General features: G+C 32.7%; 1 protein-coding gene across 1 annotated transcript in view; it reads right to left on the minus strand.

The window, feature by feature from the left end:
- Positions 1–534: 534 nt before the first annotated feature.
- TBC1D32 (TBC1 domain family member 32) overlaps positions 535–12615 on the minus strand; it is a 184002-nt gene continuing 171921 nt past the window's right edge. Inside the window, exons 33-34 of the mRNA XM_082669226.1 lie at positions 10377–10565; positions 535–1001 (exon numbers count right to left, since the gene is read on the minus strand). Of these exons, the coding sequence (XP_082525352.1) occupies positions 882–1001; positions 10377–10565 (309 nt within the window). The 3' untranslated portion in view covers positions 535–881. The remainder of the gene's footprint in view (positions 1002–10376; positions 10566–12615) is intronic.

The raw sequence follows: 12615 nt of genomic DNA on the forward strand, positions 1-12615 counted from the left end.
TTTTAAAACTTGTTGAAACTGCTGACTGAAAAATTAATATTTTTGTGTCTTATCTTTCATATATTAAATGTGATGGTTACAAGAAAATAGAGCCTAGCATATTAATCTCACTGGAGCAGAGCCTTCTATTTAAATAAAACACTGTGTTGGTCATTTAAAATAATTTACAAATCTATTCTCTTTAATGTTTTCAAGTTCAGTACAAATCAAATCTATCACTGAGTAAACCACATAACAAACGAGAGTCAAATGCATATCAGTATGAAATAACCAATCTATCTTTTAAATGAACCATGTAGAGACTACATTTCATATGAAAAATTATAAATTGATATAGGTATCAAAAGCAATTCCTAGAAAAACAATTATGTCTGACGACGACAATTTTCCTACCACTTGCCATAATATCATTTGTTCCTCCATATGTAAAATAAGCAGTTATGGTTTTGCCTATTTTCCTTTATATGTAAAGACATAAAAATGAAGAAAACAAGTGTCTTCCTTGTCTCTATGGAATCTCTCTGGCTGGTCAATTATTTACAATACTGCTGCTACTTTCCAAACTCATTGGAAAAAATATTTTAATCATCCTGGGAAGAAGGAAATGTAGGTTAAGACTAACTCTTAAACATAAAGAACTATAAATAAGCTAGATTTGATTCTAAAACAACCTTACACAACAACAGATTTACAAAAATGAATTCACTTCAATTGAGCCAATAGCTACTGGAATATATTATTATATTCAAAAACTCTCAGTACTGATTTACAATACTGTGTATTCACAAAGCATAGGTTGTTATAGACACAGACAGAAAAGTCAAGTCCCTGTCTCCTTTAAAAATAAATAAAACATAAAATTAAATTGCGTGTTCCATGATCTATGTGCTTTGCATTCTAATGTTCCACATGTCTCTCAGCAGCACTGGTCGGTAGTTTTGTTCCAAAATTTCCATGTATTCAAAGTAATCACTCACTCGAAACCCATGCAGTGCTTCTTCCTGTCAAAAAATAGAAAGAGATGTTCATTCGCTTGGGTAAAGACACACAATTCTAAGTTAATGAGTTTTAAACAGTTAATGTATCATTTTTTTCAGCTATAGATGGGGGTTTTATGTTTCTAATAAACGTGTAACTGCTTTTTTATTTAGTAGGCTATATGTATATGATAGCAAAAAACCATGTCCCTATGAAACAAGGTTGCCTGTTTTCAAAACGAAAAATGCTTTACCGCTAACAAAAAAACAAGATAATGAAATCTTCCTAATATTTAAGATATAATAGTTTCAATTACAGAATGATTGTTCACATTTGTAATCAGTAAAGACTCTGAAGCTTATCAAAGGATACTTATAATGTAAGAAATATCAGTTCTACAGCTACTGTTCATAAAATCTCCAACAGTCTGCAGTTCATAATGTTGGTACTATGCATGTCTATACTAATTTGGAATTTAATGGTTAGTGTCCCAAATGAGGCACTCAAGAATGAAAAATAGTAGGAGCATCCATTTAGAATCTTAGACACTTTTAGGAAATTTTATGACTATTTCTTTTAGTATCTCCAAATACTCGCTATGCAATGCCTACCCTTCAAGGTAACAACAACAAAATTCTGCAAAAGAAACATGATCCCTTAAAAAAAAAAAGAAAAAAGAAACATGATCCTTGATTCAATGTAATGTATTATGTTAGAAGTTTTGGAGGTTATAAAAAATTTGGAGCAATTCATGCCTTTCTGGAGAAAATAGCTTAAAGGCAAAAGCTACTAACAATAAACAATTCAAAAGAATAAAATATAAGATATTATCATATACCAAATATTGTGTCAGAGACAGTCTGTAGATGAGAGACATCAGTGTAGGGCAGTTAGGAAAACACCACAAATTCTCAGTAAGAATGGATGTTTTTAAAGGCCTCAGATGTCACTAGTCACTACTAGATTAGTAGTAGTTCACAGCTTGCACATAATGGGAGAACAGTACACTTACTTGCCACATACCACCTGAAATCTGGGTAATTTGGGGGAAAAGTTAATTGGTACTTTAAAAAAAAAGTATTATTACTGGTCTACAAGGCTGATACTATAATTAAGAAAACTAAATGATGTTAAGTTATATGCATAAGATTACACCTTTAAGACTAGAGCTAATACCCTCGAACATAAAAATTTGAACTTTACTCTTAATTTTAAAATACTTGTGATGTTATCCATTTCTTCATTTCTTCATTCATTAATCTCATTCATTCCCTTATTGTATGTAAAGTTCTTGGTTATACAGTGAAGACCCAAAGATGAATGAGACGGGTCTCTGTCCTAAAACATTAACAACTGAAGTATATATCATATCTCCAGTTTTATGTATAAGCAACTGAATCAAAAGGAAGATGTTCATTTTATGAATAGCAGAAATACTATGTAAATTTCTCTCTATCAAACATATTTCACTTTGTTCTTTGGGCAAAAAACAGGATTGAAGTAAGACCAATCTTACTGTTCAAGAATTCACTTTAAACGGTTAGAGTTGTAGTCACGGAACTATTTATGAAGTTATGCATTCTCTTCATTCAAATTATATGTGATTTGACATTAATCACCCTTTCACTAAAACTATACCTAACTTGGAAAAGAATTATAGTAACGTGTTATTCTAACCAGAAGAAAAAAAACCTAATGCCAGAAAAATTGTCTTAGTACATATTCATGATTTTTAAAAGAATGCTTATTGTTCATTAAATGTGAATTACAATAGGAGATGACAGCATTTGAACAATACCTCTAATAATTCTTTCTGGGCAAAAATAAGCAAAACCTATTTTAACATCTTTTAATTATTGCTCCACTTTAACTTAAAAATAAAAACTACCTATGGAGAACCATAGCTATTACTTGGTTTAAAAATACTTTTTTCCTTAAAACATGTTTTTTGAATTATGGCTTCCATTTTGGACATTAATTTTAAAATAAAGAGAAAATACTCTGATAATTATACTGAAGACACACCCATAAAATGGCAAGTAAAGTTGAGGTCTTATTTCATAAGAGAAAGATAAGGCTATTAAGGTCTTATTTCATAATAAATTAAATATTCATTTTAAAAGGAATGTTTTTAAATTATACAGATTATTTAAAATTCACAGGCAATTTTAACTCTGAATAAAATTTTAGAATCTCTGAATTCCACTTTGTCTTCAAAGTGGAATATGTTTCATTTTATCTGAAATGTTCTTATAGCCTTTTCAGTGAATTAATTTTCTTTGTAATTATGACCATTTAGACTGCCAGCTTATCATTCAAGTTATAAAGGACCATTTCCTCAGAATACTGCTTTATTATCATTTCATTTATAGACATAAGTATATTGGACTCTAAAAAAATATGAATTCCCTTATTCTTTAAATAGGTAGGCATATGTAATTATATAAGGTAACATTATTCCATTTTATATAAACAGTGCACTATTTGTTCAAGTTTTGTTTTAATAAGTAGTTTGTCTTGGTTGGGAAGTCCATAATGAGTATACTGCATTTTCTTTTTCTTCCTAGTGGCTTTTCAACCAGTGTGCCTTCAATGATTTGCTTTTTTTCATTAATGTTGGGTTTCAAATGTTGAACCATCAGAAAAGCATTAAAAATCACCATCTTAAACCACAATGCTGTGTGTGTATTCAATTATATAATATGACATATACACAGTTTCCCTCTCTCCTTTGTACCTAGAATCTAGTTTCAAGTATGTATCCACTGGTTTTCTTTTACTACTGAGAGCACTTAATTAGAAGTTCCACTGAATTTAGGATTTTTTTTTTTTTAAAGTAAACAGACTGGTCAATAATACACTAGAAAGATCACAGGATTTGGATTCAGACCAAAAAAGGGTAAAAACTCACCTATATTAGTTACTAGATGTATGAACCTGGGAAAGTTTACAGATTCTCTAAGCCTCAATTTTACAAAGGCTGAATAACAGCATAAATTATGTTGTCTGAACTCTTTACCATGAATTATAAAGCCTTATGTGATCTGACTCCTGTCTGATCTCCGACCATTCTTACTCCCTCACCTCGTTTTGGCCACAATGGTCATCTTGACACTTTCTAAGTGGGCCAAGCTCATTCCAACCTCTGAGCCTTTGCACTTGTCTTTCTTCTCATGTAGAAGGATTTTGTACAGAAATCTGTGCATTGCTTTTTTTCCTTTGCTTTATTCAGGTTTCTGATTAGCCTCACTGGGCTAATTAGCCTCAGAGTAGCCTTCACTGGGCTCTTTATCCAAACAGCACCTATGACTCTCCCTCTCTGACTCCCTTACTGTGTTTGATTTCTTTACAATAAGATCTATCAATACCTGAAATATTATATATTTATTCACATATTATTTATCTACTGGTAGAATGTTAAGGTCAATTTGGCAAGGCCATGGCCTATTCTTGTGACTACAATGATGCCTGGGACACAGATGCTGGACGATGGTCAATGAGTAAATGAGCAGTACCTGTTACTCCCTTTGCCGAGTGCCTGGCATTCAATAAGCACTCACAGTATTAACCGTGGTCATAATAACGTTTTTATTAACCTTTCTCTGAAATGGCTGAGCTAGATTTTCTTGATTGAACTGCCAATTTGTAACGTTAAGTGTGGACAGGCCCATTAAAGATTATTGACTCTAGTCTCTGCTCTTCAACCCCTTACCAAAAATGTAAGAGAACAATTCACTTAAAATATTAAGCTATTACTGTCCTTTCTTGCAACTTCTCAAGAATATGCCTATTATGGAAATCAAGCTACACCTATAATTTCAATCATCATTTTTATCAAAGTTTTCAAAAATAGTTTCCAGCAGAAATGTTTTTAGACCTACTGCAAGCCCTGTAAATTTGGAATTTGAATTGAAGATAAGGACTTTCAGGGTGGTAAATAGATACAAAGCATGAAAAGATGAAGTGTGCTACCACGACATGCCCTAGTTTTAAGATTTTAGGACCAAGTTTAGGTATTTTCTGATATACCGTTTCCCTAATATTTAATTATTAATGCATTCAAAAGGTGATTTTAAAAAAAGATAATAGCTCTTTAGAGTGTATGGAGGAAAAAAAGTAAGATACATCACTTTGGGTTAAATTGGAACAAAGAGTCAACTAATTAATAATCACCAGGAGGCATATAAAATAATTTTGCCACAAAAGGTATATAGAACTTACTATCCACTAACTTAACAAAGGATCCATATTAATGTCATCTCTCACATAGGAAGCACCAAATTATACAGTTAGAGTTACATAAGAGAAGGGGTTTTGTGAACTTAGTTCTGCTCTTTACCCTTGCTGGAGATGACCTCTTGTGTGTTATGTCTGAACTATGATATAAAAAAGGATCTTCCTTCCTGGTCAAAGCGGTAGAAACACAAACAACCTGTAAGTCACATTTCTTCTAGTATATTCTTCCTAGAGTGTTTGGTATAATTAGAAATTCCTGGACCCAATATTTCCCAAACTTCTGAATCCCTCGTGTTCAACCTCCAAAGGTAACATTTTCACATATTCTAAAGGTTGCAAGCTACTTGAGATTTTATACTAAAATGTGACAACGTAGTTCTCTGTCATGAAAACTCTGTCTTAGTAGGTCTGGGAGGAATCTAGGTATATCAGTTTTAATAAGGACCCTAGTGATTTTTAAGATCAGGAAAGTTTAGACAGAAAGTGTAGTTCTGGAGAGAACACGATGTTCTTAAATATTTAGGATAAAATATGCATTCGTAAAGACTTTAACTCAGCTGAGGGGTACATGGCATATGTGATGACTACAGAGATGATTAAATTTTGGCTGGGTAAATGAGGGAATAGGCCTTGATCAGATACAACGTAAGAGAATGTTCCTGACATAGATCTGCAGTACATGCCTGGTATTACTACATGATGTAATACCAAGATGTCTCAGGAGCTGGAGAAGAAAATGGGAGCAAAAGTATACAGTCTAGCAATGGATCCAGGAGAAAATCCTGTTTCCTTTGCTGTGTTGTTTGCACATTTTTTAAGTAAAAAAAAAAAAAATACAAGAGAAGGATGAACAGGGATGTAGAAACTCAAATAACTGCTACTTTTTTTTTTAAAGCACTTGCAATGTGTCAGATAATGTTCTAGAAGTATTTTACAGATATCATCTCATTTAGTTCCTCAACAACTCTATGTGATAGGTATTATTTCATGCCCAATTAGACAGATGAGAAAACTGAAGCATGGAGAGGTAAGCAACATGCCCAAGCTTACACAGAGTGGCAGAATTTAACTTGAGGTGGACTCAAGTGATATAAGGTCAATGCAGAAAACATAACTGAAAACCACAGTTGAATAATACTGAGCTTGTTGTGTCTGATCCTTTGGATGGTGAATTATTTTTAATACTATAAACACTTTTGTCTTTTGAGAGCTTAGAATACAATTATTATTATTATTTTCAGTCTGATCTCCATTTCTTACCCTGTCAACATGCTCAGGTAACCACAGCTGCAATAGTAACAACAACAAAAAAACCCTCTTGACAATTTACTGATGGGTTGAAATTAATCTTATTTTTACATAATTATAAATTGATTTTGCCATAATATGCAGGATTTAGTTGAAGCATTTTAATTAAGTATTTTGAGTCTTCACAGACTGATTTTCACTGGAAGGCAATCTTCTCCTAGCCCGGCATTTCAGTGATGTTTGTCCCCAGGCTGAATTCATAAACTAAAACCTAGATCACTGTCAGCCTATTACCATGCAGAGGAATGCAATACAGCCAGTCTGGTAAAACAGTGGGTCTTCTGAAGTACTATCAAAGTAATTCTCCCTACACTTGGTGCTTGTGTGTGTGTGGGTGCATGAGAGAGAGAGAGAGAGAGAGAGAGAGAGAGAGAGAGAGAGAGAGAGAGAGATCCATCCATCCATTAAAAATAAACCAACCCAACTTTAGACTTTCAAGTCTGAGATATTTGAGAATATTTATTTTGTCAGATGATGTTTTTGTTTCTGGATGTTTGATGACTACAGATTTTCTGAACCATCATCTGTCACAGAAAAACATTAGGTCCAAGGACTAAGCTCTTCAGCACACCTTTAGAAGTTGCCTTCTAGGTCAGCACTAATCTATCAGTCACCACAGTGTGGGAATAATGCACTTAGCTGCTCTATTATCCAACCCACATTCTTGTTGTGCCTAAAAAGATATTGTGAAAAACTCAGATAACACCTTGCTGATAAACTTATACCCATGGCATTCATCTAATCTTTTAGTGGTTTAATCAAATGAGGAAACATAAACAAGTTTTATTGCTTGCTTTTTTTTTTTTTTTTTTTTTTTTAGTAAACCTGAGTTAAGAAATTTCAAGTCATCTTTTTAATATACTGATCAGGAAGAATTGTTCAGTGGCCTACCAGAAATGCAAACACTGAGTCTAGATTCAATTACCTGATTTAAAATCTTGAGCCTAAACCAAAATGAATACAGAATGGGTTGGTATTTTGTCTATACTACATGCTTCAGAAAGATTTTTATTCCTAAAGTAATATTTCCAACATGCCCCTTCTGTCAGTGCATGAAACTTAAAACCGGGAAAAGAACTCCGTATTTTCAATTCTGGAATCATCTCATTATCTCAAGTTTCTCAGGATAACTGATAATACTGTAACTGAAAACATGCTTGTGGTTTTTCAGTAGTTTGGAAACTAATTCAATTGGGCCTGATTATTTGAACTTATTTACCACAGTCAGATGCTTGTTCTATCCATTTTTATATAATGATTAATATCTTCCTTTTAAAAAGTAGTTTTATTACAAAAGAAGCACGGTCCCATTATTTAAAAAAAAAAAAAAGTCCACATAAATATACTTAATAAAAAGTAAAAGTCCCCTGTTTTACTCTACCTCCTCTTTCCTCTCAGAAGCAGTCATTATTAAATATGTAGAGTCAGGGCACAACATGTAATCTATGTAAGAATATTATTATGGCTGTGGTATGTAGTTATATGGAGAATTATTGATAAGTATTTTTCCTTTTGAACAAGTCTGAGATTTTGGATCAGATATAAAACATAATTTCCAAGGTTTAATCTCCCTAACTGTAGTTTAATGAGGACTTTTAAAATCAAATATCTTTCTGACTAGGGGGATCTTTTGAGGGGAGGAAGAATAAAAATCACTTCCTTAATCAAAATTTCATGATTGGGTAATATGTGAATAAGTGAAAAACAGTATACATATGTTTACATACTTTGCAAAGAAGAGATTATAACAGGGCTTAATGGAGTACTTAAAGGGGTATGTAAATGCATATTTCAAAATTAACTACATTGGAATTTATCTCACAAGAAAAATACCCACCAAAAGAAATCAGTGACCGTGAGACCTACCTGCTGAAAATAAAACAAAAAATACAGTGAAGTCACGGTATTAGAAAGGTATTAGAAAGGCATTTTTCCTAATACCTCAGATGAATGCAAATAGGAGGAGTAAGAAGTAAGGTTAGTTCCAGGACAAGTGCTAAAATTAATTCTTTGCCAACATGTTCTTAGTTTGGATTTAAACCAATTCAACTAATATTTTAGTAATTTAAATAGGACTTAGGTAGTAAAGATAATCTTTTTACCCTCACTTTAAAATTCTTTAAATTTAAGTTTTAAATTGACAGCATTATGCTCAGAACACAACAGAGTTTGGGAAATATTTAAAGAGGTCACCATTTGTAAACCCTATTATAATTTTTCCTGGCAGTAATCAAGAAAGGGATGAAACTGCAATAATCACCAACATCAATCAGATTTAAAGGTCATGAAATATAAGGATATCCTTCTGGTAGAAAGGAAGATGTTAGTAATGTTTGTTATTCAATGTGAATAAAAACTAAGTTCATTCATCTTTCCCTTTATATTTATTTACATTCTTTGTTTACTCTATCCACAAGTATTTATTGAGCACTTGCTCTGTGCCAGGTGCTGTTCAAGGCACTGAAAAATACATTAGTAAACGAGATAGACAAAATCACAATCCTTGTGGAAGATTACACGTTATACTGGGGAAGATTGACAAAAACATATCTAAAATAATTTCAGCCAGTGACAAACATTATAAGAGAAACTAAAGTAGGATAAGAGGTTAGATAATTATAAGTTAGGAGATATAAAAATATAAGAGTTTGGGGAAATTTCAGACTGAAATCTCTATAACTGACCACTGCAACTAATGAAAATGTCCCTTACTGAAAAGGAACCCACATTTTGTCCTCAACATAATTCTCATTTACTTAACCATCCCTGTTCTCCAAATTACCTCTTACAGACCACTTTTTTCTTTTTCTACCTAAGTTTTCCTTCTACATGTATGACCATTGTCTTGTTATACTTTATTTCATTAAAAATGTTTCTAAGATCATAATTCTATTGATGTATGTAGAAAGTTTGAGACCTTTTGAATTCAGTATTTATGAAGTAAAAATGCTTGATAGTTTCGCAATCTTAAATGATCAATAACATGTACTTACAAAAAATCATCATTAAATGAAAAATAACTGATAAGTATCTAATGGTAAAGAATAAAGATAAAATTAATTCACGTAGCAATTATCTGTCCACCTAGAAAAAACCTAATATTGGTTTTGGTGTATGTATGCATATGCGTGCATATGGTGTCTGAGGGTAGCAGGGGGAGGGAAACATATTTTAAATTCAAGGAAAGATTTTAACTTAAAACAAAAAGTTGGATTTCCAGGAAGAATCACACATAGAGATATATTTATATATCTTGCATTTTCTAAAGTCCAGAGCTTCAAAAGTCCCATTATTGTGAGAAAGAAAGCAGCTATATCTTGCTTTAAAATATTAACTTATATATAGTAGTGACTTTTTTAAAAAGAGTGTTATGATAGAATCTTTCATGGAAAAGCTTTTATAAAAATATTTGATAGTTTAGAAAAATACGAAGGTATAGGCAATTACATTAAATGTTTTTAAAAAGTATCAAAGCTCTGTATTAACACACAGTAACTTGAACTTTTATTGACTAAATAAGATATAGGAATATCCAAAAAAAAAAAAAAAAAAAAAAAAAAAAGCCCTTTTGGCACAGCATACTGGCTGAAAGCAAAATTTTGTAGCCAGGCAGCTTAACTTCATATCCCAGGCCCACCACTCTCTAGCACCACTCACCAGCTGTAAAATCTTGGGTAATTTACTTAACTCAGTGCCTTGGTTTCCTCATCTCTAAAATAAAGATAATACCTACCTCTCAAGGTTGTTTTTAGGATTTCATGAGTGTCTAGAAAAATATCTGGCATTAGACACACCATCAAAGTTGACCATTAACTTTCAGCCAAAATTTTTCCTCTAGAAGTAAAGTTACTTACTTTTAGGAAAACCTGCAGATCTTGAATCTGAGTGTGCTGTAGAATGTCTTGTTGTAGATGTTTGAATATAGCTATACAGATATACACTTGATAATCAGGACCAAGGAAAATACAAGTAGCAATATAATGGCAGATTTCTATCCAATCTAAATAATTCCAAAAACACTGAGTTATCCATTGCAGGCAAATCTAGGGAAAGAAAAAAAAAAAGAATTTAGTTCATTAGAAAGCTTATAAAGCCATATTTGACTTTAAAAAAACAGTACCCAATAACTCACACAAAACCAATGAAGAGCTTAGCATTTAATCAAAATAGAAAGACATTTTGCATACAAGAAGCCTAATAAGGATGCTTCACCTATTTGCCTAATGTGTGAGAAGTTTCATGGCCTAGGGATTCAGGACTTAGGGGTAACTGGATGGTGTTCACACTGTTCATATGCTATTGCTAAATGCCTTCTTTAGTCATATTTTCCTCCTCTTACCATAACACCAGTCTGCTCTCTACAGATAACAAATGCTGAGACTATTTTAATTCAGCGATGGGAGCTTTTTCTATCCTACCTATAATCACAGCTGTATAATTATGCAGATGATGATTGCTAAATATGCATATGGACTCTTGGTGAATCAGAAAACAATTTAAACCAACTAGAATTATATAACATAAAAACTGAGAGCTAATGAATAGAATTCAAAAATGAGACTTTTTACAAAAATCATTTACTTTACTTTCTGAATAATATTTTTCAGATTATAAAAGTAATACATACCCATCACAAAAACAAACAGAAAACTTAAAAAAATACAGTGATTAACATTGTTAATATTTTGGTACATTAATGTTGCAGGTGGAATTGTGTCTCCCCCCCAAAATATGTCAAAGTCCTAAACCCCAGGACCTATGAATATGACATTATTTGAAAACAGAGTCTTTACAGAGGTAATCAAGTGAAAATGAGGTCATTAGGGTGAACCCTATTCCAATATGACTGGTATCAAGGAAACTGAACAATCTGAACACACACAGAAGGCAGAAGTTGAAAGGACACACATGGAGAATGTCACGTGAAGACAGAAGATTGGAGTGACGCATCTATAAGCCAAGAGATATCTAAGGCTACCAGAAGCTAGGAGAGAGCCCTCAAACAGTTCTTTCCCCAGTGCCTTCAAAGGGAACAGAGCCTTGCCAACACTTTTATCCCCCAAAACTGTGAGATGATAAATTTGTTGTTTTAAGTTACTGACTTTGTAGTACTTTGATACTACAGTCCTGGGAAACTAAGACACTTTCCAATATTTTTAATTTATGATTTACAATTTACCACTGAGGAAAGATTTCTTTGATTGAACCTCTCTTCCCTATAGTTTTGTTCTTTAGAGGTGGGAAGGAACGGAGGAGATATGGAGGCTTATCTCACTTTGTCATAGATAAAGTACACATACACAAATTTTCCTTTTTTGTTCCACTGTTTTGACCTTTAAAAAGTATATTATTGAACAGTTTCTAAAATTTGCTTTTATTTCGCTGATTCAGTTTAGAGGGATGCTGCTTCTGCTTTTAACTGCCTTTATCAAGGTGTATTGGTTTGCTGAGGTTGTTGTAACAAGGTAACAGACTGGGTGACTTAAACAACAGAAATTTATCTTCTCTAGATTTTGGAGAAGCCCACGGTTAAGGTATTGGCAAGGTTGGTTTCTTCTGAGGCCTCTCTCCTTGGCTTGTAAATGGCTGTCTTCTCCCAACGTTTTCACATGGTCTTTCTCTTGTACGTGTCTGGTGTCCAAATTTCTTCTTATAAGTACACTGATAATATTGGATTCAGACCCACCCTAATGACCTCATTTTAACTTAATTACCCCTTTAAAGACTCTGTCTCCAAATACAGTCTCATTCTGAGGTACTGAGGGTTAAAACTTCAACATATGAATTTTGCAGGGGGGGTGCAGGGAGGGAAGGGCACAAACCAGCCCATACCAGATGGTATCATAAAATTTTTGTTTTCCATACATCATTACTCATGTCAACCATTAACCTTTTAATTTCAGGCTATTATAGGCATATCTTTTCATCTCATTTTCTGGTCATATTTCTTATTATTGATAATGCCAACTATACATGACCAAATATTTTCTTTTTTTATTTTTAACTTTAATTCTGTTTCAGGTATCGGATTTTCCTTTACAAATATTATGTTCCCTTCTATTATGTTTCAAAATCTTTTCATAGAGCCCATGG

Source organism: Grampus griseus, assembly GCF_964374135.1.
Source record: "Grampus griseus genome assembly, chromosome: 13".
NCBI classification, from domain to species: domain Eukaryota; kingdom Metazoa; phylum Chordata; class Mammalia; order Artiodactyla; family Delphinidae; genus Grampus; species Grampus griseus.